The following is a 23,960-nucleotide window of genomic DNA, read 5'->3' on the forward strand; positions in this document are numbered from 1 at the left end:
CTGATACAGCCCAACCTGGACAGGGTGAGGCGGCAAGAGTCTTTCACTGATTTTGGTGGCTTCTTGGCCAGCAAAGACATGGTACGTGAGCATCATGACATTGTTGTTCAGGACACCATGGTGTCTTTTCCCTATCCAGGGACGTGCTGTCCCAGGAAGGAGTCAGATTCTGCACCCTTGCCTGGAACTGTGGTTTCTAGTTCCTGCCTGTTGAGAGAGGGAATCTGCTTGATCTGTTTGACCTTACTAGAATGATTGCATTTTGAAGAGCATTGCGTTGAAGTAGAGTGTATTTGAAACTTAGTGCAGTCGAAGATCTGTATAAGTGATTGTGGGGATACTGACTTTCCAAAGGAAGGTCACTCCCATTCCACACTGGAAGTTTATTGGATGGCCGTTTCGGCTTGTCATGAGGGCATTGATAGTGCTGCAACAAAGCACGCACCTACTTGCCTTTCGGTTCCTTAAATGCTCTGGTATTAATTTTTTAAGCCTTTAGAATCCTTGAGTCTAAGGATGCTGCCCTGTGGTTGGTACTGGCATCAGAGAAGTGCATGTGATCTTTACTGTCGGTGGATCCCTTGTGCTCTTGTTCAGATTGCCAGCCCTGTCAAATCTCTGACTCAGAGGAAGACAGGAGATTTCATGCTTTGTACAAGTTGTACTCAGATGCATTGAGCAGGCTTTGAACAAGCTTTTTGTAATGTTTACTAACTCTGCCCCATGTAAAGCCGCTATTTGAATGGCAACTTTTGCATTGGATTGTAGAAAGCTATGTCTACATATGCCCGTTATGACTAATATCCACATGGGTGCTTGGGCGCTCTACGAGGGGCGTGGAAACATCATGGGCATGCTTTATGATTTTTGTGCAACTGCCAGTTGGGCATCACTTCACAAGTCTGTTTAATTTTTGACGACGTCACTGCAGCAATGGTAGCTATGTCTGTGCTTACTGCTGGGGTTTTTAAACTGGAGGCCATCACTCTCTTGAAAAGAAAGGTGTATGTGGCGGTGCTGATCCCTTATGTTTAGCTCAGTGACTTTGCATGGTGTGAATATATGTCTCATAGTCATGTGTTGTACCTTGTTTCCCTCCTTCTGGGAACAGTAGTTATATGCATAACACAATGTTTCTAATAACTCTAATTCTCTAAACTCGAAGTCTTTTTGTTTATTTGAAATTAATAGGCATATATAGTTAGATATAGCTAACTGAAATAAGTTTAACTTCTAAAATAACTAAAACTGGAATAAATAACTTAAAGCTAAATAGAATATTAAAAAAGAAAATGACAATCTTTAACTAAAATTAAAACTAAAACTTAGAAAATTAAAATATAAAAATTATATACAGTAGTCAACATTTGAAGTGGATCTAAAAAGTTAATCAAAGTTGTCAGATTTTGGTTTTAGGACAACTTTGATGAAAGGTTTTGATCCACTTCAAATGTTGACTTCTGTATATGACAGCTCCTGCTCACCATATGCTTTCATTGCACAAAAGAGTGGCATGAACATTATTAATTTCTCCTTTTTTGTTCTATAGAAGAAAGTAAGTCATACAGATGTGAATCAACAAATTTAAACTGAAAAATAATAATATTAACTTACACTAGAGGAGAACAATAACATGGCAAAAATAAGGTTTAAAAAGAGAATGACAGAGTCACAAGTCCAGTTTATTTGACAAATCAGTCCAGAAATCCGACAGGTTGAGTGAAAGCGGACAAAGCAAAAACTACAGCTGTGATCCACAGCGGCCACTGACTGGAACACAGAGGGAATGAAAGGATAACTAGACCAAGAGAACAAGGAGACATGGAGATTGCTGATCTGGAAAAAGAGAGAGAATAAAAGAGAGGCGCAGGCGGAGAGAACAGGAGCTCTAAGATACAGAGGCCGCCCTTAAGTAGAAGATTAGGTGAGACAGAGAGCGAGAGAAGGTGTATTTGTGTGTGTGTGGTAAGCTGGGAAGCTCCATGCTGCAGGGTGGGGGTTCCGCCTCCTGTGGAATGGCTGTGTGTTTTGGCAGCCTCACTGGATGGGAACGGTACATGCGTGTGGGTGCATGCGTGTGTCTGCGGCATCTGTAAGCCACACCTCCCCCATCTCAGGTCTGCAATGGGCATTCCTCCAGAAAGAGTGTATGCATGTGGGTGGCTGTTTTGTGTTTGTTTAGAGTGGCCTCCCCTCCTGCTTCGCCGTGGTGATGACAGATACGCCAAACTCCAATCTCTGGAGATGCAGACACTAGGACTTAACAAAAGCACAGATGCAGACACAGTGAGAAGCGCAAAAAGCCGCCCCACAACCGACACACACATGACGGATAAGAGCGAGTGCAACAGACAAGCTATATGCACATCCTTCTTGATATATATGCTCACATAACATGAAAGTGCAGATGCAAACACGCACCTACACGATATAGAACCAAATGCAGCAATCTTGTGACTCGTGATTGTGATACAGACAATATTGTCTCTGGCTTCCGTTTCTGGATGCTACTTGGCTCCTTTCGCCTGTCCATTCATGTCTAGTGCATTTCGACTGGCCGTTTCGGTGTGAGAATATGCCCGCCCAACCCAACCCTCTGTTTCCTGTAAATCCAGTCCCTCATCGGGAGGCGGTGTGTTATGTAGCTCGGCCAAATGTTGCGCTAGCTGTGCCCAGTTCAGTTTAGTTCAGCTTATAGGCCACAGCAGGATCACCCAGCACAGTTGTCATTAAAGTCTCTACCAGCTGTGACTGTAGCTTCAGCTACAGACTGGGCCGCTGACGGGTGGTGTCGTAGGAGCGAACAACCTGGGACTGAGACACCACACCATGCTCCTCCTGTGAGAACGCATATCCATCTATTGGGAGAGAGAGAAAACAATTGTTAGCCTTTATTATAGGGATATTTGCATGTGTGGCAATCAAAGCACACACTGTACAGCTGTGCTGTCGATATACCACAATTATTTTTCTCACAATATTTAAGTGATATTAACTTCATAATAGGGCGGCAGTGGCGAATAGATAACACTGATCATGGAAATAATTCAAGTCGGTCTGAAAAATGGAAGCCACAATGTTGCAGCTTTAAAACAGGATAAACATAATTTATAATATAACATTTCTATATTAACATTTTATGTGTTTAAACGTATACTTTAAATCCACACACACACACACACACACACACACACACACACACACACACACACACAATTTGTTTAAAAGTATAATTTTATTTTTACACTAATGTTCATAAAGTTTGTGTTTAGTGACTTTTTTTTTAAAGTTTGGGGTCAGTGACTTTTTTTTTCTTTTTAAATAAATAATAGATAATTTTATTCAACATGGACACATTAAAAGTCATAGTAAAGACATTTACTATGTTACAAAAAAACTATTTCAAATAAGTGCCTTTGAACCTCACATTGATTTAAGAATCCTGAAGAAAAATATATCATGGTTTCCACAAGAAATAATACAAAACAGCATAACTTGGCATTACTTAAATATAAAGATTTGACATTTAAAAAAAAAGATTTCAAATTGTAATAATATTTGACAATATTACTATTTTGATCAAAAATTCTGTCTTGATGAGCATAAGAGACAGTTAAAAACATAAACATTTGTTTTTATCCCACACAAGCATTTCAAACTTGGACTATGTGGAAAACTTTTTTTTTCAATACAATACAGAAAATAAAACTTGCCTGATTTATCTGATTAATCAAAGTGACATTAGTTTTTTTAAGATTTTTTTTTTCATTAGTTCGGACAAGAAACTCATGAGGCTGTCAGCTCTGTTGCAGTCATACAGGGTCTGCAGATCTCAGTGGATGTGAAGTGTAAAAAAAGGCACAAAAGGAACATGCACTTACGTGACACGGTCTGCTGCACAGAGTTTGAGCGACCCACGCTGGAAGGTGTTTTCCTGAAGACCCGTGTCAGCAGGTGGGCACGCTCGTTCAGACTGGACAGACAGAAGACAGATGAGTTAAGCCACCAATCACAGCACAGTAAGGCCCCCCGATCAGACAGAACGCTTTTTTTACAGTGAGAGGCACCTTTAATAATTTCTTTAATTGTTTTCTTTTGGCAGTGAGTGTTTTGCATGCTGTTTATGCGCCTTGGGCACCTCGCATTTTATCCGGCTGCTGCGTCTAGTGCATTTGTAGGAGCACTTCAGTCCCTGAGCTCTGAACTACGTTATTCACATTTTTTTCCCATTGTCCTATCGAATGAATGGAGAGGCAGGCCTTCTGTTTTATTGATGCAAGTTTACAGTTGCTTGGAACATCTGGAAGCTGCAGTGATGGAGGAGGACCTTGAGGTGTCTATCGCGGGTTACCTAAAGCTGTATTTTTTTTAATTTTAAGTTTCTGGTAATATGACAGTTTACTTAACAGCAAACTAAAGATTTTAGAGCACTTGCGCTATAATCCTTGATTAAACTGACAGGACAGCTGATTAGGTGGTTGCCTAGCAACATTAAAAAAAATCAGCACACTGCTGTTTTCTTAATTGAAAAAAAGAAAGGCAGTGCGGTGACCCTGCATTTTCAAACCTGAAAAACACGTTCTGCTGATCAGGGCCTTACTGGCTGATATGCTTCACACTTGACAGCTAGAGGTCAAATCACATGCATTTCAATAACACAGTCCTCTACTCTGCCGCGTGGCCATCCTGGCGAACGACACATACTCTTAATGATACTCACTCGAGCAGAACACACATTTACACCCACATACTCTCACAATTCTAAGAAATGGCTTCCCAAAGCACTCCTAAACAACATTAAACTCAGCCCTGCGATCCAAAAACATCTCCTCGAATATTTCCACAACACTAAATCCTCAAGCTTTCCAATCCTTCAAACAAAATCGATCAATATGAGAAGTATTCAAAAGCTCTTTATTCTTAAATTAATGCAGCCAATAAAGAAGTCTCTGGTTACTAAATTAAATGGCAAAATTTCAATTCTGGAAACTGAATCTGATGCAATTTTGCAGCCAGTTTCAAAATGAAGAGGAATCAAAGGAACATGACCCCATCTTTGATAAACACATTCCATGTAGAACAATCAGTCTACGATGTTTCCCTGTAAATCAGATGAAAGCGATCTTTCCCCTCATCCATAAAAGAAAGAGTGATCTGAAAACCAGTTGTTATGGAGGAGGGCCAAACTTCTCAAGGTTACACCTCAAACTCATATTGTGCTACGAAGGGGACCGTTTGCACTGTTATCGTTGGGAAGGACATGGCATTCATTTGGCTGCGCTGTAAAAAAATTCTGTATATGTATATGAGATATAGCAGAACATCAGCCAATGAAAACTATGTCTGCAAAACAGATGACCGGTTGAAAGACGGGGATGATGAATGGATAAATAAAGAAATAAAAGGATGGAATGACGCATAGGCTTGCTGGTAACCAGAGCTCTTTCTTCCTCTGGAACGTGGACAATCATGGAATATCAGACAGCTGTTTTGATTAATCAAATTTGCAATAACTTATTTTCCTCAAACCGTCCCTCACGTATGAATCCAGGCTTGGCTTAGAGTTTGGAAAATACTTTTCTTTTGTCCGGCAGGGCTAGTTGGGGTCTTTTTGGGTAAACAAAACTGTAAACGCCTATGATATACTCTTCAATTGTGTCAGCCTCCGCCCAGTGATGCCGAATTCAAGCTGACGTTTAATCATTCAGCAGATTTCTACACTCGTTCAGGATGACTTACAACCATTATGCTTTTTACAGCTGGATATTTACTGAAACAAATGAGGTTAAGTGTACTGCTCTGGGGGAATGAGGGGGTAAACCCAAACAGGGCTTATGGCCAACATCCCTCTGATTAGAAGTCCATTCTGTCAACTCCCTGGCCATAAATTAGTGTCCTAAAGACCATGAAACACTCCAAGGTATTACAAAAAAACTGCATGAGACTACATATCTGTCTGCCAAGTTCCTGTCTTATACAGGGCTGTACACCTAATGCAATATGTAGTGTAATATCTCTGGGCTAAACTGTTAAATCCATGCAATCACTCCACGCAGTCATCCTCAAAACCACAAACACACAGAATGAAAACAAACACATGCAAAAAGCTACGATCTTAAGGAAGCTACACACACCCAGTGCTTATAGCTAGGCAAACCTGACCAGCTCATGGCCGCCTGACATCGATCGAACGTGAAATGGAAAGAGAAAAGTAAAAGAAAAGTCGTAAGATGACGATGATGGTGAATTTAGGAAGGTTGAGGGAAGGAGGAAACAGGTCACTGCACATCCTACAGAGAGATTCAGGCAGCTGGTTCTACCTGCACATGCCTGCCTTTGACTCTATGAGTCTATGAATCCTCAGCATCGGGCCTGTGGGTGTTCAGGCAGGGGTTAGTGGATCACAATGAACACAAATGTAGTCTATTTCACAGACACACATCCACAAACTAATTCACAAACAACATTAGGTTGTAAACAAATCATGAACACAATCAATCAGCTCCAAAACCTAGTAAGCTTCCCGCTGAAGGCATTTTAAGGCATCATAGGCCAGACAAAAAAAGGCTTTTTCAAAAAGATACCTTCTATTGGACAAACTGTAGTGTATCATTGCATGTATTCTTCACAGAGAAAGCAACAATGTACTGTAACAAGCAAAGCAAACAAAAATCCAAAATTTGGGAATTAATTTTTTTTTTTAACAAAATGTAATTGTAAATTTATCTAAATTACTATAAAATCACATATTAAATTCATTTTCATAATTTAATTAATATAAATGTAAAAAGTACAAGTAAAAAAGTCAATAATTATAAATTATATACACTTATATACAGTATTAGTAATAATAACAATAATAATAATACATTATTACAATTATTATTAATCAATTATTAAAAATATTTATATTTAAGTGAAAAAAAGATGGATAAAGCAAGAGAAATTTTGTATTTTTTTTATTGTCTTATTTACTTATTTTTTGTGTGCTATGATACTCTGTATATTTACGCTTCAAGTATTGTGTCATTTTCTCTAGCATATGTACTTTGCTGTTTGTATGAAGTTGCTGCCTGTGTTCAGTCACTTTCATTACAGTTAGTATTCTGCTATATTAGGCAACTGCCTATGTAGGCAGTAAGTCAGCTCACTAAGTTTTAAAACAGATCTTATATGTTAAGAAACACAACCAAAAGAAATTATGCATTTGCCTGAATCTATATTAAAACAACTTGTAAATCAACCTGAGGTATTACAGGGGAGTTTATAGAAAGGCGGGTATACATCAAGGCATATTCAGGGACATACCTGCGGCCGCTGGCATCTCTGAGGACAGCTGCCCCAGGGTCCACAGCCCGAGCTTCCAGTTCCTGCACTTCCTCTAAAAGACTCTTCCTCACTGTGCGCCGTCCTCTGCATGCAGACATACACAAGCAAGACAACGTGAGAAACTTTCAGACTGTTTATGTAAGTGACTAATACATATTGTTAAATGACACTGTATTTTCTCCATAAATACACTGATGTGTGTATATGTGTGGTACATTACTCACGCATTCCACACCACATCTTTGAGTAAACATGCTGTTGGCACCAGTATCAGGCCCAGCCAGAAGCTCCAGCACTGCATCACCCTGCCGGCCTAAAACAAAGAGAAACAGATCATCAATTTGAAATCAATGCTCTGCAAACCTTGCAACACCCAATCAATGCTAGATTTCCCTCTCCGTGCAACAGCTGTTGACTGACTGCGTCACTTCTGACCTGTGAGAGAGTTCAATTACCACGTTTACCTACTGCTACTGTCTATTGTTTGTTCTAGTTCTTCCTCCCAGTCTCTGTCTAATGGCCCAATTAGAAGTGTCTTTTTCCACCCTAATGAATCACTTAAAGCAAACAATGTGTAATGACTAATACTATACATAACCTATGTGCAGAAAGACTATTCTTGCTTTAAACACACAGGAAATCAGCCATCATCTTACACTCTTTCATTTGTTTATTTATTTATTGTATTGTGATAAGTTCATATGTACTGAGCAGTTGTCTTTGGCTTTTATGCGCACTGACTGTGAAAATTAATTTCCTCTCTGAGGACAAATAAATTATCTATTCTATTCTACTCATTGCTCTAACTTGTATAAAACCCATAATATTTACACAAAATTTGTCTATACACAGGATATATATATATATATAATATGTGTGTGTGTGCGCGCATGTGTGTGAAATTACATTTTAGTTTATATTAAAATATATATATTTTTTTTTTTTCTTTTTTCTATTTAATATAAAATCTTTTTTATATTTAATTTTAAATAAATAAAATGCTTTTTCACCTATTTAATATAAAATAAATAAAATGCAAAAATAAAATGTATATCCATAATATTCCATTTATATATTTTATTGAATTTTATTTATTAATATATTAATATTATTTTAAATATTATTATTTAACATTAAATAAAATGTATATACAGTATATAATTTTTTTGGACACTAAAGTCTCACTAATGTAATTTAATGTAAATATCAATACAGCCAGTGTCAGTTGGTTTATAGCGGATATATCAATCTATGGATATTTAATCATATTTTAGTATGAGAGCAATACATTTGTTCCACTTTATTAGTATTAATTAATTTGATCGAAAAAAACTTTTACAGGAATATATTTTTCTGAAGTGACTTTTAATGTTAATTTAACAGACAGAAGAAATCTTCACGGTGTGCAATCAAGTGATCCCACATTTAAGGATCCTCCACAGCTGATATCACCGATGGAATCTACTAGACTCCGAAAACCATTAGACGGCGTCCTCTCGCAACAGCTGCACATACCCCCCCAGACCAACTCTCCCGAATTCTCAGACGAGCAGACGCACAAAAATACACACACTGATATACAGTGCTGGAAAAACATGCAATGTGTGCTCCCATCTTGGCCTGCATGAAGAGATGGAGAGATTAAAAATGAACGGCTGGACAGAGAGGGGAAAGAAAAGCCAACGCTGCAGGGTTAAGAGCGAGGGATGTCCCATTTCTCTCTCTTTTTTTTTTTTTTGTATAGAGAGTGTGGTGATACTTGAGCACATTCCTGATTTCTGACACAAATCGAATTAATGGGCCGGAGGGCTTCGGAGAGCTCTATCCAATCCCCGACCGCTCCACACTCCCACAGCACGCACACACTAGCTTTGTTCAAAAATCTACTGAGTCGCCCCCATATGTAGCATTTAAGGGCACCGTGGGCACACTTTCAATTATGCTGCCTCCAGAGATGTATGTATTACAATCCCTGAAAGAACTGAAATATCACTCTGTAAAATATCCAAGATGGTGGACAAAGCAAGAAAAAAAAAACAATTATAGAAATAACACTAAAATGTGTTTTAATACTAAAATATATTAATGTGTAAAATGTAATTCCATTTTTTTAAAACATATATTAATATATAATACATAACATTCTTATTTATATGTAACATATTTATAATACATGTAATTTTCAATACAAATTTTAATGATCTTTTCTTATTTTATTTTTTATTTTTTTTCACATATACATGCCTTTTTTTTTTGAAGAGAATTCTTATTATGAATGTAATACAATACTAAAATGTGTTGATAATTTTTTTTAAAATTTCTACAAGTATATAAATAAGTATATAATAATGTTTTAAATATGCTATATATAATCATATTTTCTACATATTTTAGGAATAGCATTAATACATAAAATGTTAATTATAAATATAATTAATATAAAATGTATTTTTAGTTTTATATGTAATTTTTTGAAGTAAAAATGTATACAGAAAAATGTATGTATAAAAATCTCTTATAAACAATTTAATATGAATCGTTTTTAAAAATATGTATATATTGTTTTATATAAGTTTTTTGTTCTTGAAGGGGTTGAAGAGGAAAAATGTTGGTTCTAAATACATAGTAATGCAATAATAAAAGGTGATAATACAAATGTAATAATAATTTAAACAAAAAACTATATAAAAAAAAAAAAGACATTTTATTCCATTTATGTGAGTGATATGCTTATTTGTGTGCTGATTTGTTAGTGTATTTCTATCAGTTGAGTCAAGTCTCCCATGCTACACGAGGCGTGTTACTATTATAACATACTAGCATTTACAGAGTGTTTTAAATGAGTACTTAGCATGTTCCATTTCAGTTAGGATGCAGCCTATGTTGGCAACAGAGAGCGAGGCGACTCATTACATTATGGAACAGAGCCACTGTGTGTATACTGTATATATCCCTGTGTGGGCAGGGCAAAAATCCTTCCTGGAGTATTCCTCATTCAAACACCCACCCGCTTAAGTCAACACTTCCAGGACAGGCCGTAAAAGCCAGGGGCTGAGGTGACTGTGTGGCAGGTGCAGGGAGACTGCCAAATGGGATGGCGGACCATAAATCTGGCACGTAACACCCAGAGAGCAAAACGTCCAGGAGCCGGGCAGCAGTCAGATACAGAAGTTAAGTGAGAAAGCACAAACATGAGCAAGTGTGTGTGTATTTACACTCACCTGGCCCAACATATCTGGTGCTATAGGAATAGTTGGCCAGATCGCAGAATAGACAGCAAAAAACAACATCCAGAGCACCATGCTGCCCCATACAGCCAAATGAGAAAACTAGAAGAGAAAAACAGGTCATGGTCAGTTTCACACTGAATATAGACTTCTTCAACTGTAATGGACACTGTGTGAATTCCAAGGCCGCTCTACTTCATCACAAGATCTGGTGTGAGGACAGCTGAACGGACGAGGAGTGTCGACGTCTCCTCAACACACACGGCAGCAGGACAGAGAAATGTCCTGACATAGCAGCATGTTCCCCATCTATCTAAAGCACTTCCCAGAATATATATGAACTTCCTATAGAATAAGATGCATGATGTCAAGTGCAAAGTGTTGTATAATGTGATCTCCTTTCAATTCAAACATAACAAATGGCATTAAACAATGCTTTTATACACTGCAAATAAAATGTCTTACACAGTTTTATTAAGCAAAATGCAAAATTAAGCAAAATGACTTTAATATAATTCTTTGTTCTGAAATAAATAATAAAAATTAAGTGATTTTAATTCTTATTTTAAGCATAAACATATTTCATGTTGACACATTTTTCAGAAAACTACTTACTATCTTTAGTCATTTTGCTTCTCAAGCAAATGTGTCTTGATTTAAGGATATTTGTATCAGGAAACAAGACAAAAACACTAAGAAAGAAATTAATTTTTGCAGTGAAACTGACACATTATCAAGTGCAAATTGTTCTATAATGTGATCTTTTCATTCAGACATAACAAATGCTTTGTAATATTCAATACTTTAGACTGCACTAATTAATTATTTTCTAATATTTTAATAAAGTGTTTTTGTCTTGTTTTCCATTACAAATATTTAAAAATTCTCACATCATGCTAATTAAGTTAAGATATTGAATCTTGTTTTCTGAAAAATGTATCAAAATTAAGCGAGTTCAAGAAAAGCGATGTCATTTTTCGTAGCCCATGACATATTTTTTCCTGATTTAAGCATGAACTCACTTAACTTGGACATTTTTAGACAACAAGGCAAGACAAGAATTTATTTCAAGTAAATTTGCTTCTAAAATTTTATAAATGTGACATCCATTTACTTCAGATATATGCTAATTGCTTTGGGCTCAGATGTCAGACGGTGAGGAGTGTGTGTGTGTAATTGCTTTGGGCTCAGATGTCAGACGGTGGTGTGTGTGTTGTGTCTAATTGCTTTGGGCTCAGATGTCAGACGGTGAGGCTTGTCCATGCTGTAGTCTCCATACCCGCTTTCAGACATACAGTAACCACTACATACTGCAGAGAGAGAGAGAGAGAGAGAGAGAGTCATAAATAACAGTAATGATATGCACTCATCATCCTGGTAAAACGCTCAACCAAAAAAAACCAGATGAGGGCTTTCACACAGGCATCGACTTACTATCGCCTCTAGCGACGCACACTGCTTTAAAACACAATTACACATTTAGCCCTTAAAGCGATCACTCGTACACACACACACACACACACACACACATACACACAGAAGCCTGCGATGAACAGAAAAGAAATACCAGCACACAAAGACTTCACTCCCCATGGGACTCATTCATTACTGTTTTAATGGCTAGCGTCTAGTATCGCCTCCAAAAACCCCAACGTACTGTATTTAATAGTCTGGGTTGCACACATACATACACACGGCCTCATTTTTATAATGGACGGCCAAAAGCACAACACAACAACAGACAGAGCTATATGCAAAATTCAGTTCACTGATTGGCTAGTGGAGAGGGAATAGTAGTGATTTAGAGGCTGAAAAGTGGCATGAAAAGATATTTTTATGGGGTTGCAGTCTGTATTTAATGTGATTAGGAAAAATACTGTGATATAATTAGACACATCTGAACATTTTCTTTGCAGGCTGCATGCAAATCAAATCCGATCAGCATAGTCTGATTGCAATTCGTTCAAAAGATCAAGAGAGAGAATCTGTGTAATAAATTATTTGCCTAAACAATTATAGAATCTGACTCACGTACTGACTGGATCTTTGATAACATGCAATTAAAGCAAAAACATTAAAAAAGAGAGTTTTGTTGTCATTTGAGATGAATTGGGATCAGACTGGTCAACTAGCGTAACTAGACTTTTTAACAAATTGTTGTGTTAACTTTAATATTTTATGGAATTTTGTGTTTTTTAATAATCCATTTCACTCTATTGTACATTAAATATAGATGAGGTCTTTCACTGCCATTTCTTTGTGACTTTAAAATGAATGAATTAAGAGGCACACTGAACCTTCTCTCTGAAAATCTGCATTTCTTGCACAGCTATATCTTTAAAACAGCTTGTGTAACAAAACCATCGACTTTAAGGCAATTTTTGGACCTCAAACATTGGTATGAGCAATGTTAGGATTATAAGTTTTTTGTGTAGTAAAAAGTTCTTTTTTACGTACATATGCAGACAGATTTCTTTGGCAAACTGCTTTCGATTTTGTGAAAATTTTAAAGGGCAATGAGAATTGTGCTTTTAAGGCAGGGTGTCAAGACCCCTGTGTACCGTTCCATTCTGTTGCACTCCGTCCAGGTTTTAACCACAAGAACAAGATCTATGTGAACAACCCATGAAAAAAAAATATGGTGATGGTGTAGGGACCTACTATAAAGGGACAGTTCACCCAAAAATTAAAATTACTGCATGATTTACTCACGCTCAAGGCATCCTAGGTGTATGACTTTTTTCTTTCAGACAACCTTCCAAACAGTCAATTATGAAAATATGTATCTTTTTTTCACATCCCTAGATGTTTTGTTAATATTTTTAGTTTTAAGTAAAAAAAAAACTCATTAAAATGTTAAAAAAAAATTGTTTTTTAAAGTATGTAGTTAGCACCACAAAAACTGATGCAGAAGTTAAACGTTTAAAATCCCAGAAAAAGATCTAACTGAACCATTCCAACCATTTAAAGCAATAAATAAGTTAAATGACTGTTAGAACCGTAAATGGTAGCCTTGAAATGCAGAATTTCAGTCATAATCTGCCCACAAAAGCCAATGGTCAGCGGTCTTGCTGGTTCTAATCAGTTTCCTCACAGAGTTCCTGTCGAGTTGTGGGATAATTTCACGAGCAAAAAGAGACATTAACAAGTTTACAGTGTAAACACTGGCGGCCAACAAATGGAATAACAGCACTAACAAGGAAATGATGTGTGACCTCACTGGCAGAGAGCTACAGCGCAGTAAATGCCACGCTGACAACTCACCGTGTAGACGATGTTCCCCACGAACAGGTAGTCGACACTGTTGCCGTTGTCAAAGGGAGTGTCTGAAGAAACAAAAAGGGCGATGAAATATACTGAAAGTTTTACACACTCGAGCTGGAGTGGTCTACATGTGTGTGTGTGTGAGTGCTTGCGATAGTTACCGTGCTCCAGAACTTTGAGTGGAAACCAGAAGAGAATAATGGAGTGAATGAGAGCATTTATACAGTGACCCCAAAAGACCTGGAAAAGAGAGAGAGGAAGGGAGGGACAGAAAACAGGAACGGGAGAAGGGGAAAGTCAGTCAAGACAAACTAATGCCAAGATACACACAGCCCACACAAACAGTTTCTCTGCAACTGCACAGCTAGTGAAATGTCCCCCAGATCACCTCTAACACACACACACACACACAAACACACACACAAACACTGATCCTCAGCTATAAATGAATGACTGTCTTATTTCAGCTTCATGAATCTCATTATCATCTAGATGGAAGCAGAGCTGTTTCTTGCACTCCTGTTTATCTACGGGAAAGTCTCAAGTCAAAGAGTACACTGATGTTGCAAACCAAATCAGACTGTGATAATCAATTATAACACAGGATGTAGGCTAGCGTGATGATCATAATAACAGTCTGACACACACTGCAGACAGATTTATAAGTCTCAAGGTATTGTTGTGTCAGTATGAGTAATTTGTGATTGAAATTGTGCATTTGTATCGACTACTGAAATCTTGGTACCTTAGTGTTAAAACCTTCTGCGTTCTGCGTGATGCGGTACAGCTGAGGGAATCGTAGCATGTTCTGCTGACTGCACGGCCGGTCAACTATCCCCAGTGTGAAAGGAGGAAGAGCAGTAAAGATCTGAAAAACAGACGAACATTGCAGTGTTGCAGTGTATTATATATACAGAATGCATCTAAACCAAAGCACAACCAAAATGGAACATGATTTGGAATGCTCTGATTGCAATGGATTACCATTAGTGTGCTAAGCTAAGTATGCCATACACAACATTCCACAATTTATTGTGGTTTTTGGTGGATTTTTAAAATATGTTTTCACCGACATAACTAGAGATGTTAGGAATGTAGGAATGTCCACTAATATTCAAAAGTTTTTTTATTTTTTTGAAATTAATACTTTTATTCTGCAAGGAAACCTTAAACTGATTTTTTTATTTATGTTTTTTATTTTATTTTTTTGAAGTTATTGTAAAAGACATTTATAATGTTACTATTCCTATTCTATTTATTAAAACAAATGACATTTTAAAATATATTAAAACAGAAAACAGTTATTTTAAACTGTAATAATATTTCACAATAATACTCTTTTTACTGTATTTTTAATCAAGTAAACATTATAAGAAACAAAAGCATTAAAATTAAATTGATGAACTTGGATGAACTTTCTCATATAATTTGCCTCAATGCATTCTGGGATTGTCTTTTCTATAAATGACACATTGGATGCTGCCAAACCCTTATCAGGAGTGCACTTATGATGCCTTAAAATGCTTTATAGGTAGGCAGCTAACTATTTTTTTGGAATGTTTGACTATAAAATGTTAAAAATTATAAAGATGAAGACAGACACACATGCACGTACCACATTATACAGGCCAATGCACCACCGCTCAAACAGGATCTGTCCAGAGAAACCATTTACAAACGCAAACCAAAGCTGAAGAAAAGAGAGATGGAAGTGTGTTAAAAATACAGAGGTGAAGATAAACAATACTACAAAGAGAGATGTGAAACCCATTAGCAAAATACTTTCGCACAACATCAGACTCAAGGCAGAGGTCAATTCATACAAAGAAAAGCCTCCACACACACACTCATACACATGTACACTTGTTGTCCATCCCCCACAATGTCTCTGCTATGAAGACAAAAACAGTCTGTGAACTTCGAACTTTAAAGCTCTTCTTTGCTGGAAGCTAATCCCCAGGAAGACCCCAGAACACCCCTCTCCCCCAAACACGGACAGATGTGCATGGATAATCGCATTCCACAAATATAAAGACATCTAAACATTTAACCTTTACCCAGCTCTTCCTGTAACACACACACACACACCGACACACATAGGCAGAGTCCTCGGGGGAATGAGGGGGGCACGTTTCTGCACCTGCTGCCATTTTAGGGGGTGGCACAGCTGACAAATGCTCCAGCACACAGAACGGTGACCCTGTCAGTAAAGCTCACACTCTACCTAGCGCGCACACACACACACTCTTACAGAGCTCTCGGATGACAGTGTATCTGGTATTCAGTTTTGAACTGGAAGGACCCAGCCACTATAGATAGGGGTCAGCGGCTCTTTGTCTGTGCCTGCGAGAGTGTGTGTGTATGTGTGATGGAAAGCAGAGACTAGAGGGGGCTTCTCATTTATCACTGTCATACACTTCCATAAACAGCTGCAAGCAGTCTACTTAATGTACGCAAGGGTGTCGGTGTGAAAAAAGGCAAGAAAAAAGAGAGGGGAAAAAAATGGTGTGTAAGCATGTTTGTGTGTTTTTTTTTTGTTGATGGGTGATTTTTTGATTATTTTTTTTAAGTGGTGTTATGTAATGATGTGTTGTTAGTACTAATTATTAAGGAAAAACTATGCTGTTTAAAGAAAAAGTTTGCCCAAAAATAAATGAAAAATGTATTTGCGCTCATGTCATCCCAAACATGTATGACTTACTTGAAATGCACTGCGTGTATTTTTAACATTGTATTCTATTTAAAAATGTAAATAAAAAGAAAATATACGCATGCAATATTTATTTTCAAATATGTTATATATATATATATATATATATATATATATATATATATATATATATATATATATATATATATATATATATATATATATATATATATATATATATATATATATATATATATATATACACACACACACACACACATATACATATATATTACATACTCCATGCCTGGAAATAGCAATTTTAAAATTCCCTGATATTCCAGGTTTTCTTTGAATGTGTGAGAAACAAATACTGCCATCCTCTATTGCTATAAAATCTCACAACAAAACACATACCAGAGGATTTCTGAATCATTAATGTCAGACTTGGCTCTATTTAGTCAGTTTGTTCTGCTATTCAGACAAAGCATGAATCCCACTGTATGGAAAGGGAATTGTGAAATTTCTGTCTAAAATCTCCTTTTGTGTTTTAAAGAAGAAAGAAAAGCATAAAGGTTGGGAACATGAAGACAGATGATGACAGAATTGTCATTTTTAAGTGATCTACCCCTTTAAAAGTCTTACACATTGCAATTAATGTACATACCTCTATGATGTACAGAACCACATTCTTGTAGAAGCAGTACAGGATACATTTGGTGACCCGGTTGTAACTCCAAGCCCCGTGAACCAATAACAACTTCTCCAGGTATGAGAACTAAAGAGAGCGAGGTTGAGAGAAGAATTAGTTTCCCCGCAGGAACACATGTGATCCATTACTGCAGGAGCAGCTAGCCGGATACAACAGCGCTGTGGGCAAAACACTGCTGTATGTTTTGTGTTGTGGTAGTGTAATTACATTTTTAAAGATGAGATATGTGTGTGTGACCGAGTCACAGAATAATGAATTACATGAGTGTGCTTGTGTGTCAGACCTGAGCTATAGAGTAGTCAGACGAGTTGGTGGCTTGCATGCCCTCATTCCCACTGATGCCCACACCCACGTGTGCCGTCTGTATCATGCCCACATCGTTGGCTCCGTCTCCGATAGCCAGCGTGATGGCCTTCACATGCTTCTTCACCATATCAACAATCTCGGACTTCTGCAGCGGAGACACCCTGAAAGAAAAACATGACAGAAGTTACATCCCAGGAAACAAGTACTATACAATTTTCTCAAATATGCTTTATATGCGTGTCAGTAATGTCTGAATCTGTCCATTAAAGTGACAACATCATTAGACAGCAACAGAGAAGTGTAAAGTGACCAAGAGGTTTGGTGTCATGAACAATTCGGATGGCAAAGTGATTCCATTGGCTGAAAGAACTTTTTATGGGTACTCTATTCAGTGCCTGATTAGAAATCCTACAAAAAAGTATAGTGATGCATGGATTTGAATCAATGGATGGACAAACATAATGAGAGTATATTAAAAATACCTTCAATGAACAAAAATCCAGAGTTTGGAACAACATTACAGTAAGTAAGTGATGGCAGAATTGACATTTTTAGAGGAACTATTCCTTTAAGTTCTGTCACAAATATTAGTATTTAAGATATAAATTGTGAAAGTAAACACTTCATTTTATTAAAGTTTACTAGCTTACAGTAGAATAGTGTACCACTTTACTGCTAATTAGCCTTTTAGCCCAGTTTTTGTACACGTTCAAATTTTATTAATTTTTTTCATTTTTTTTTTTCATATTTCATAAGTATTGTTGGTGGATTGTTCCTAATTATCATAGTCATAATTTGGCAACTCCACTGGTATCTACAATATTCTGGAAAAACAAAATAATAGTATCATTTTTTTTTTTCTTTTTTTTTTTTAATAAATAGCTTAACTTAACACCAGGGTATTAAAACAATTCATGATATCACCACAGCACTTTTTTATCCAGAAGACATCTAATCATGAAACTTCTTAGAAACAGAGAAGCACAACATAATCTCCCAATAGAAGGTGTTGGATGTGATTTGGATTTTCAATGAAAATGAATGAGCATTGACATACATTCACATTTATTCATTTAGCAGCTGTTACCCAACAAATGAGAAATGCTACAACATAAATACTTAACCAAAAGGACACCCGTAACATTAGAAGTGCTGCAAAAACAAAGTTTTCAAAATTGGCCAGAAAAAATGTGTGAGCTACTAGAGACGTATGATCTCCCTAATAGCGTGGGCATGGTATACTCATAAAAATTGAAAATTGAAAAGACAAATCCCCCCCCAAAGCACTTTCTCTTGTCATTTTGTTGATCGATTCCACCCTTTTTCCACTATAACTCTATACCTCACACAATCACAGTGAGCCGGGGGGAGATCTGAGGCAGCAGACAGATGAAAGGCTGGCTAATGTTCTTCATGGTGGAACTGAGCAGAAAATAAGAAGGTTAAAGCAGCTCTTTAAACAAACAGAGTGTGAACTCAGGAAACCATGCATGGAGCACTCACACACACACACACACACACACACAATAAGAAGGTTAAAGCCTTCAACACACACACACACACTTGTGCTCCTCTCTGCTGGTTGTCTGAGGATTTGTGCGGTTCGGGACAGTGTGGGGGGTGCTGCAGGGGTTGGTTAAGTCGGTTTGTAGGGCCTTGGAGACCACAGTCCGGATATGGACTTCATGCAACAGCAAGTCAGCAACTCCCTCTCACAGATGGAAACACACTTTATTATCGAATCAGAACTGTCTGTGGCTTACAGCAAGCTTATTTATATTCAGATTATGTTCAGATAAACATTTACAGTACTCAACAATGTGATGTGAAAGACTGCATTGTCTACCTGTGTGTGAGAGTGTGTGTGAGTGTATAATGACAGTAAGTGAGTCATTAGTTTGACATTTGCACAGAGCTCAGTATATTACATTACCTCCGCATAGCCTCTCTGTTCCGGAAGCCAAGTGCTTATTTTCAGCAGTTATTTAGTCACTCAGGGCAAGACACAACCTTTCAGCACACACATGCACATCCATGCAGAGTAAAATCTCTCAATTTGAGAAATAAAGGTAGTTTTTTTTTTCGGGTTTACACACACACACACACACACACACACACACACACACACACACACACACACACACACACACACACACACACACACACAGAGCTGTTCAGTGCTAATGCCTGAATTAATACCCAAAATAAATAAATAAATGTGTCTCCTAAACAACAATGCAATTATATGGTGGGAAAGCTGAGACTAATGCATATGAAGTTCTTGTAATTTTACATGCGTCATCTGTGAGGATTTTTATGGGTGTTTGTGTCTGTATACAGTACCTGCAGCAGATGACGGCCTTGCAGGACAGTGCGAGGTCGAGGAAGGCCTGACGCACTTCGAAAGAGAGGGCGTATTTGAGTGTCTGTCCATCTATGATGAGCGCTAACTCATTCTCCTTCCTCAGACTGTCACCCAGCGAGGAGCAATGAGCTGTTAGTGTGGCCCTGGTTGCCTGGGGGGCAAGAAAGGGAGAAAATTTATAACCACACATACTAAAAACCCATAAATACATATATAACAATACATTCATATTTGTCAGTTTTACGGTTTAATTTCTATACCATGTCTATTGCTATATAAAACCACTTCAATCCTTTCCTGAGAAACATGCCAGCACACATTTATTTCCCTAACTGTACAATCCACACACTTCTCACGCACACACACAGATCACACGCACATATCAGAGCAAGAGCGTAATGCCAAAGGAAGTTGAAGGGGATGTTTTAAGTGGTGTCATTGGGGCTGTTAGCGCCACAATCACACACACACACACACACCTGTTACACATCATCCCGTCACCCGAGACACACTAAGCCCTTAAAGGACTCAAAAGCATGAACTGTTGGCCAACAAGAACTTTATACGGGAAGAGAGAAAGAGAAATATGATAAAGTAAGGAGAAAGGAAAGAAAAGTTTGTCAAGAACTTAATGCAAGCTAGTTTGCTTTTTTTAAAAAACAACAGGTATCTGTACGTTTAGATAAGTAGACAAACATGTATGTGTGCATGAATGAGACTAAAAGACATGGAAAGATAAAAAGAGAAATATGTGCGTTTGTATTTATTGAATTGTGGTTGCAGGCGGTTTCTGATTGAGATCTTGATAATGGGACAGAATCACTAATAGAGAAAATAAACATCCTTCAATCTGTAACGAAAACCATGTGGACGACGCAGCACGCAACGAGGCACGGCGCTGGCGGCCACACACACACGCATACACACACTAACATACATGAACGCAGCTGTTGAAGTCTCTGTCAGTGCTACGACAGCCTGTGTTTAACACAAAGGATGCATTCACTCCATACTGCCGACTCTAATCAATATCTTGCTGAAACTATTGCTCTGCTCCAAAACTCAGTGAGCTGCCTACATACGTAGTATTTTAAGGCATAATATGTGCACTTTATCCCAGAATGCCCATGTGAATGGCACTTAATTGTACCGAATGTGCACTTGTGGTGTATTTAAAATCTTAAAAGTATGTTTTTTAAAAACTACTTGCAGATAAAATAATCTAAATGAAATAAAAGGCCACTTAAGTGTACTTTCATGACTGTCTTACACTTATGAACACTTTTAAAAAAAATTATACTTAGTAATAACGCAAAATATAAAGTTGTACTTTAACGCACATTTTAAATTATAGTTTTAATAGTTTTATAACGCTTTAAAGTACACTTAATTGATGTGTTAAACTAAAACATATGTAATTATAATTGGATTATAATTCAATAATCAATATCAATATATTCAATAATCATTTAAAAGTAAATATTTTTTAAATCTACTTAATTGCAAATGTGTCATTACAAATATATTTAAATACATGATAGATAAGCTTCAATAGAATTACATGAAGGTTTATTTTAGTTTAAATGCTGGTCAGTACATTCGGCAGTACACTTTAATCATAATTCTAAAAATAGATTTGTGAAATTTAATATAAATTTGAAATATAATACATTTTAATTTAATTGTAAATAACATGCATTTAAATGTTTCAAAACATTACTTTCAGTTTGCACTTACGTATATTGGTAAATTAATTCCATATATTAATACCCAAGTACTCTGTTTAAAAGTATATGTACTTTTTCCCAAGAGTGAGCTCAGTGAAAAACATAATAATTTCAAGATGGTGGACAAAGCTACATGAAATATTAATAAGCGCACAATTTCTTTCAACGCTGAAAAGTGTTGCTGAAAATAGCCCATGGGTCAAAGACGTTAAGATGTCCGCATCAAAAGAAATGTACAAAAGTGATTTTGTGTCCATAGAAAGCAGATTAAATGTAAGTAAAATGTCTACTTTTAAGGTTTAAATAAGTTTTTGGAGAATAAAATGTCAAAATTTGGTTGAAATAATGTTACACTGTCATTCAGTGCAACACAATATTTATGCAAAAATTCAAACAACATGCTTATTCTGACGTATACATATTAAAATATCTAAAAGAATAATGGAGCATACTAAATTTTTATGCAAATTTTAAATTAGTATGATATTTTTACTGACAAATGGGCAAAACCTAAGATAGTGGCGAATTTTTAAAAATGTAAAATTACAACTAATTAGTATTTGGGGTGAACGTAATTAGTCTTTTAATGTCATAAATTGTTTTTTTTTTTGTATATGTGCCTGACAAGATTGTTACACTGTGTGATTTTTTTGTGTGTCTTCTGTAAATCAGGGGAAAATGTAAGATATTTATTTTTTGCTCTGAAAAACAAAAACAAAATTGCTATTAAATAAAACAGAAAACTTTTTGCATTTTTTGGGGGGAAAACTACAACAGTTTAAAGCAGTATTACACTTTTTTTTATGCTTAAACACTTTTTCGTCTTTGACCCCCATACAAATTGGATATGTTATTTACTATCTGTCTGTATTTTTATGCTTATATTGATTATTGACAAAGTTCTTTTAAGTCATGTCACTTGGCGGCCATGTTTACAACTCCTATCTCTTAGAATGGGGAAACATCAAAACCTCCAAAACTGTTCACTAAGCTTACGATTAAATTTCATATTTGAAGTCACCAAAGAAATCTGTGTCATGTATTATATTATTTTTGTTTTAATAGCGTTATAAAAAGCTTATTTTTCAGGCTAGATCAGCCAGTGTGCATGCGCAGTCCTGAGCACACGTCTCAGTGCACTGACTGTTTCTATAAGCAACCGGGACTTCTAACGGCAGCTGCAGTGATTAGCGATTGGCTCTTTCATTCAGAAGGCGGGGCTTCCTGAAATTGAGCGGCCATATTGAGTGTTGCATTTTTCCCCATTTTAAACTATATGAGTGACACGTCTTGAGTATTCTATAGGCTTTGTTATTGAATTGTTAGCTTAGCAATATGCTAATATATTGAAACTGCAAGTTGAGTCTCCTGTGTTTAAGTTTCTGTCTATGTAGAGCATTCCAAGGTGGTTAGGATGTTCCCTCAGAAGGCAGCTGCCTGTGTAGGCAGGGGAGTGAGGCAGCTTGAGGTTTTGGGAAATGGTTTATAGCAGAGTTGAGATCAGCCATCAAGATTCCTGAGTAACTAGAGCTCATCTCCTCTCCTCAGCTCAACCTAAACATGTTTAGCCTGCTAATGTTTGTGTGTGTGTGTTTATCTTTTCATTCAGGAATTCCTGTTTGCTTTCACCTTTCCCGGGAAAACATGAGGGAAAGAAAAACAGAAATGTAATGGAAGAATTAAGACCGATTATGGATCAAGGGAGTGCTGAAAGTCAAAGTATTTGTGTGTGTGTGTGTCTAAGTGTATAAACAGTGGCCTAAGAAAACTGCTACTGGTAATTTATTACCAACTAAATTTCCCAGTTTAATATTAAAGACTGCTCTCTCTTTTCCGCTCTCTCTCCATTAGTCACTCACGGCTGGTGTGATTTAGTATTAACTCTTGAACAGGATGTGTCAATGTGTCTCTCTCCAAGGTGCAAGTTTATAAATCTTTATTTGGGACTAACAGGACTGTTTGCATATCTTATTTATTTAACAATTAAATTACCATATAAATGACCTCCTAAATGTTTGTGAATGATTGGGTGCGTGGGTTTGTGTGTGTGTGAGCAATTAGCTTCGTGTTGCAGTAAACATCCTAAAACTCCAACACAGAGATGCTAATAAGCCTGAAGAACGTGCCAGTCAAACCTCACGCTACTACAGCTGCCAGCGACGTGTGCATGGGGACCGCTAACAGTCACCAAATTTTAATCCCTGGACAAACAAAACCATGAACACAGAATTCATCCTGCATTACAGTAAGACATACAGTTTTACTGACTATAATGCTATTACTTTACAAAAGCAAAAACAGACAAATAAATTCATTCATTAGTAGAATTAAAAATTATATATATATATATATATATATATATATATATATATATATATAT

The 23,960-nt window shown here is 36.8% G+C and overlaps 1 protein-coding gene across 1 annotated transcript in view; it reads right to left on the reverse strand.

Annotated features, from left to right (window-relative positions):
* Window positions 1-1,661: 1,661 nt before the first annotated feature.
* LOC109064576 (phospholipid-transporting ATPase IB-like) overlaps window positions 1,662-23,960 on the reverse strand; it is a 55,152-nt gene continuing 32,853 nt past the window's right edge. Inside the window, exons 26-38 of the mRNA XM_042714908.1 lie at window positions 19,832-20,004; window positions 17,466-17,649; window positions 17,138-17,248; window positions 15,436-15,510; window positions 14,566-14,688; window positions 13,982-14,060; window positions 13,821-13,882; window positions 11,811-11,866; window positions 10,551-10,659; window positions 7,554-7,642; window positions 7,309-7,413; window positions 3,882-3,973; window positions 1,662-2,858 (exon numbers count right to left, since the gene is read on the reverse strand). Of these exons, the coding sequence (XP_042570842.1) occupies window positions 2,764-2,858; window positions 3,882-3,973; window positions 7,309-7,413; window positions 7,554-7,642; window positions 10,551-10,659; window positions 11,811-11,866; window positions 13,821-13,882; window positions 13,982-14,060; window positions 14,566-14,688; window positions 15,436-15,510; window positions 17,138-17,248; window positions 17,466-17,649; window positions 19,832-20,004 (1,353 nt within the window). The 3' untranslated portion in view covers window positions 1,662-2,763. The remainder of the gene's footprint in view (window positions 2,859-3,881; window positions 3,974-7,308; window positions 7,414-7,553; window positions 7,643-10,550; window positions 10,660-11,810; window positions 11,867-13,820; window positions 13,883-13,981; window positions 14,061-14,565; window positions 14,689-15,435; window positions 15,511-17,137; window positions 17,249-17,465; window positions 17,650-19,831; window positions 20,005-23,960) is intronic.

The sequence above is a fragment of the Cyprinus carpio genome, chromosome A24, assembly GCF_018340385.1.
Source record: "Cyprinus carpio isolate SPL01 chromosome A24, ASM1834038v1, whole genome shotgun sequence".
NCBI classification, from domain to species: domain Eukaryota; kingdom Metazoa; phylum Chordata; class Actinopteri; order Cypriniformes; family Cyprinidae; genus Cyprinus; species Cyprinus carpio.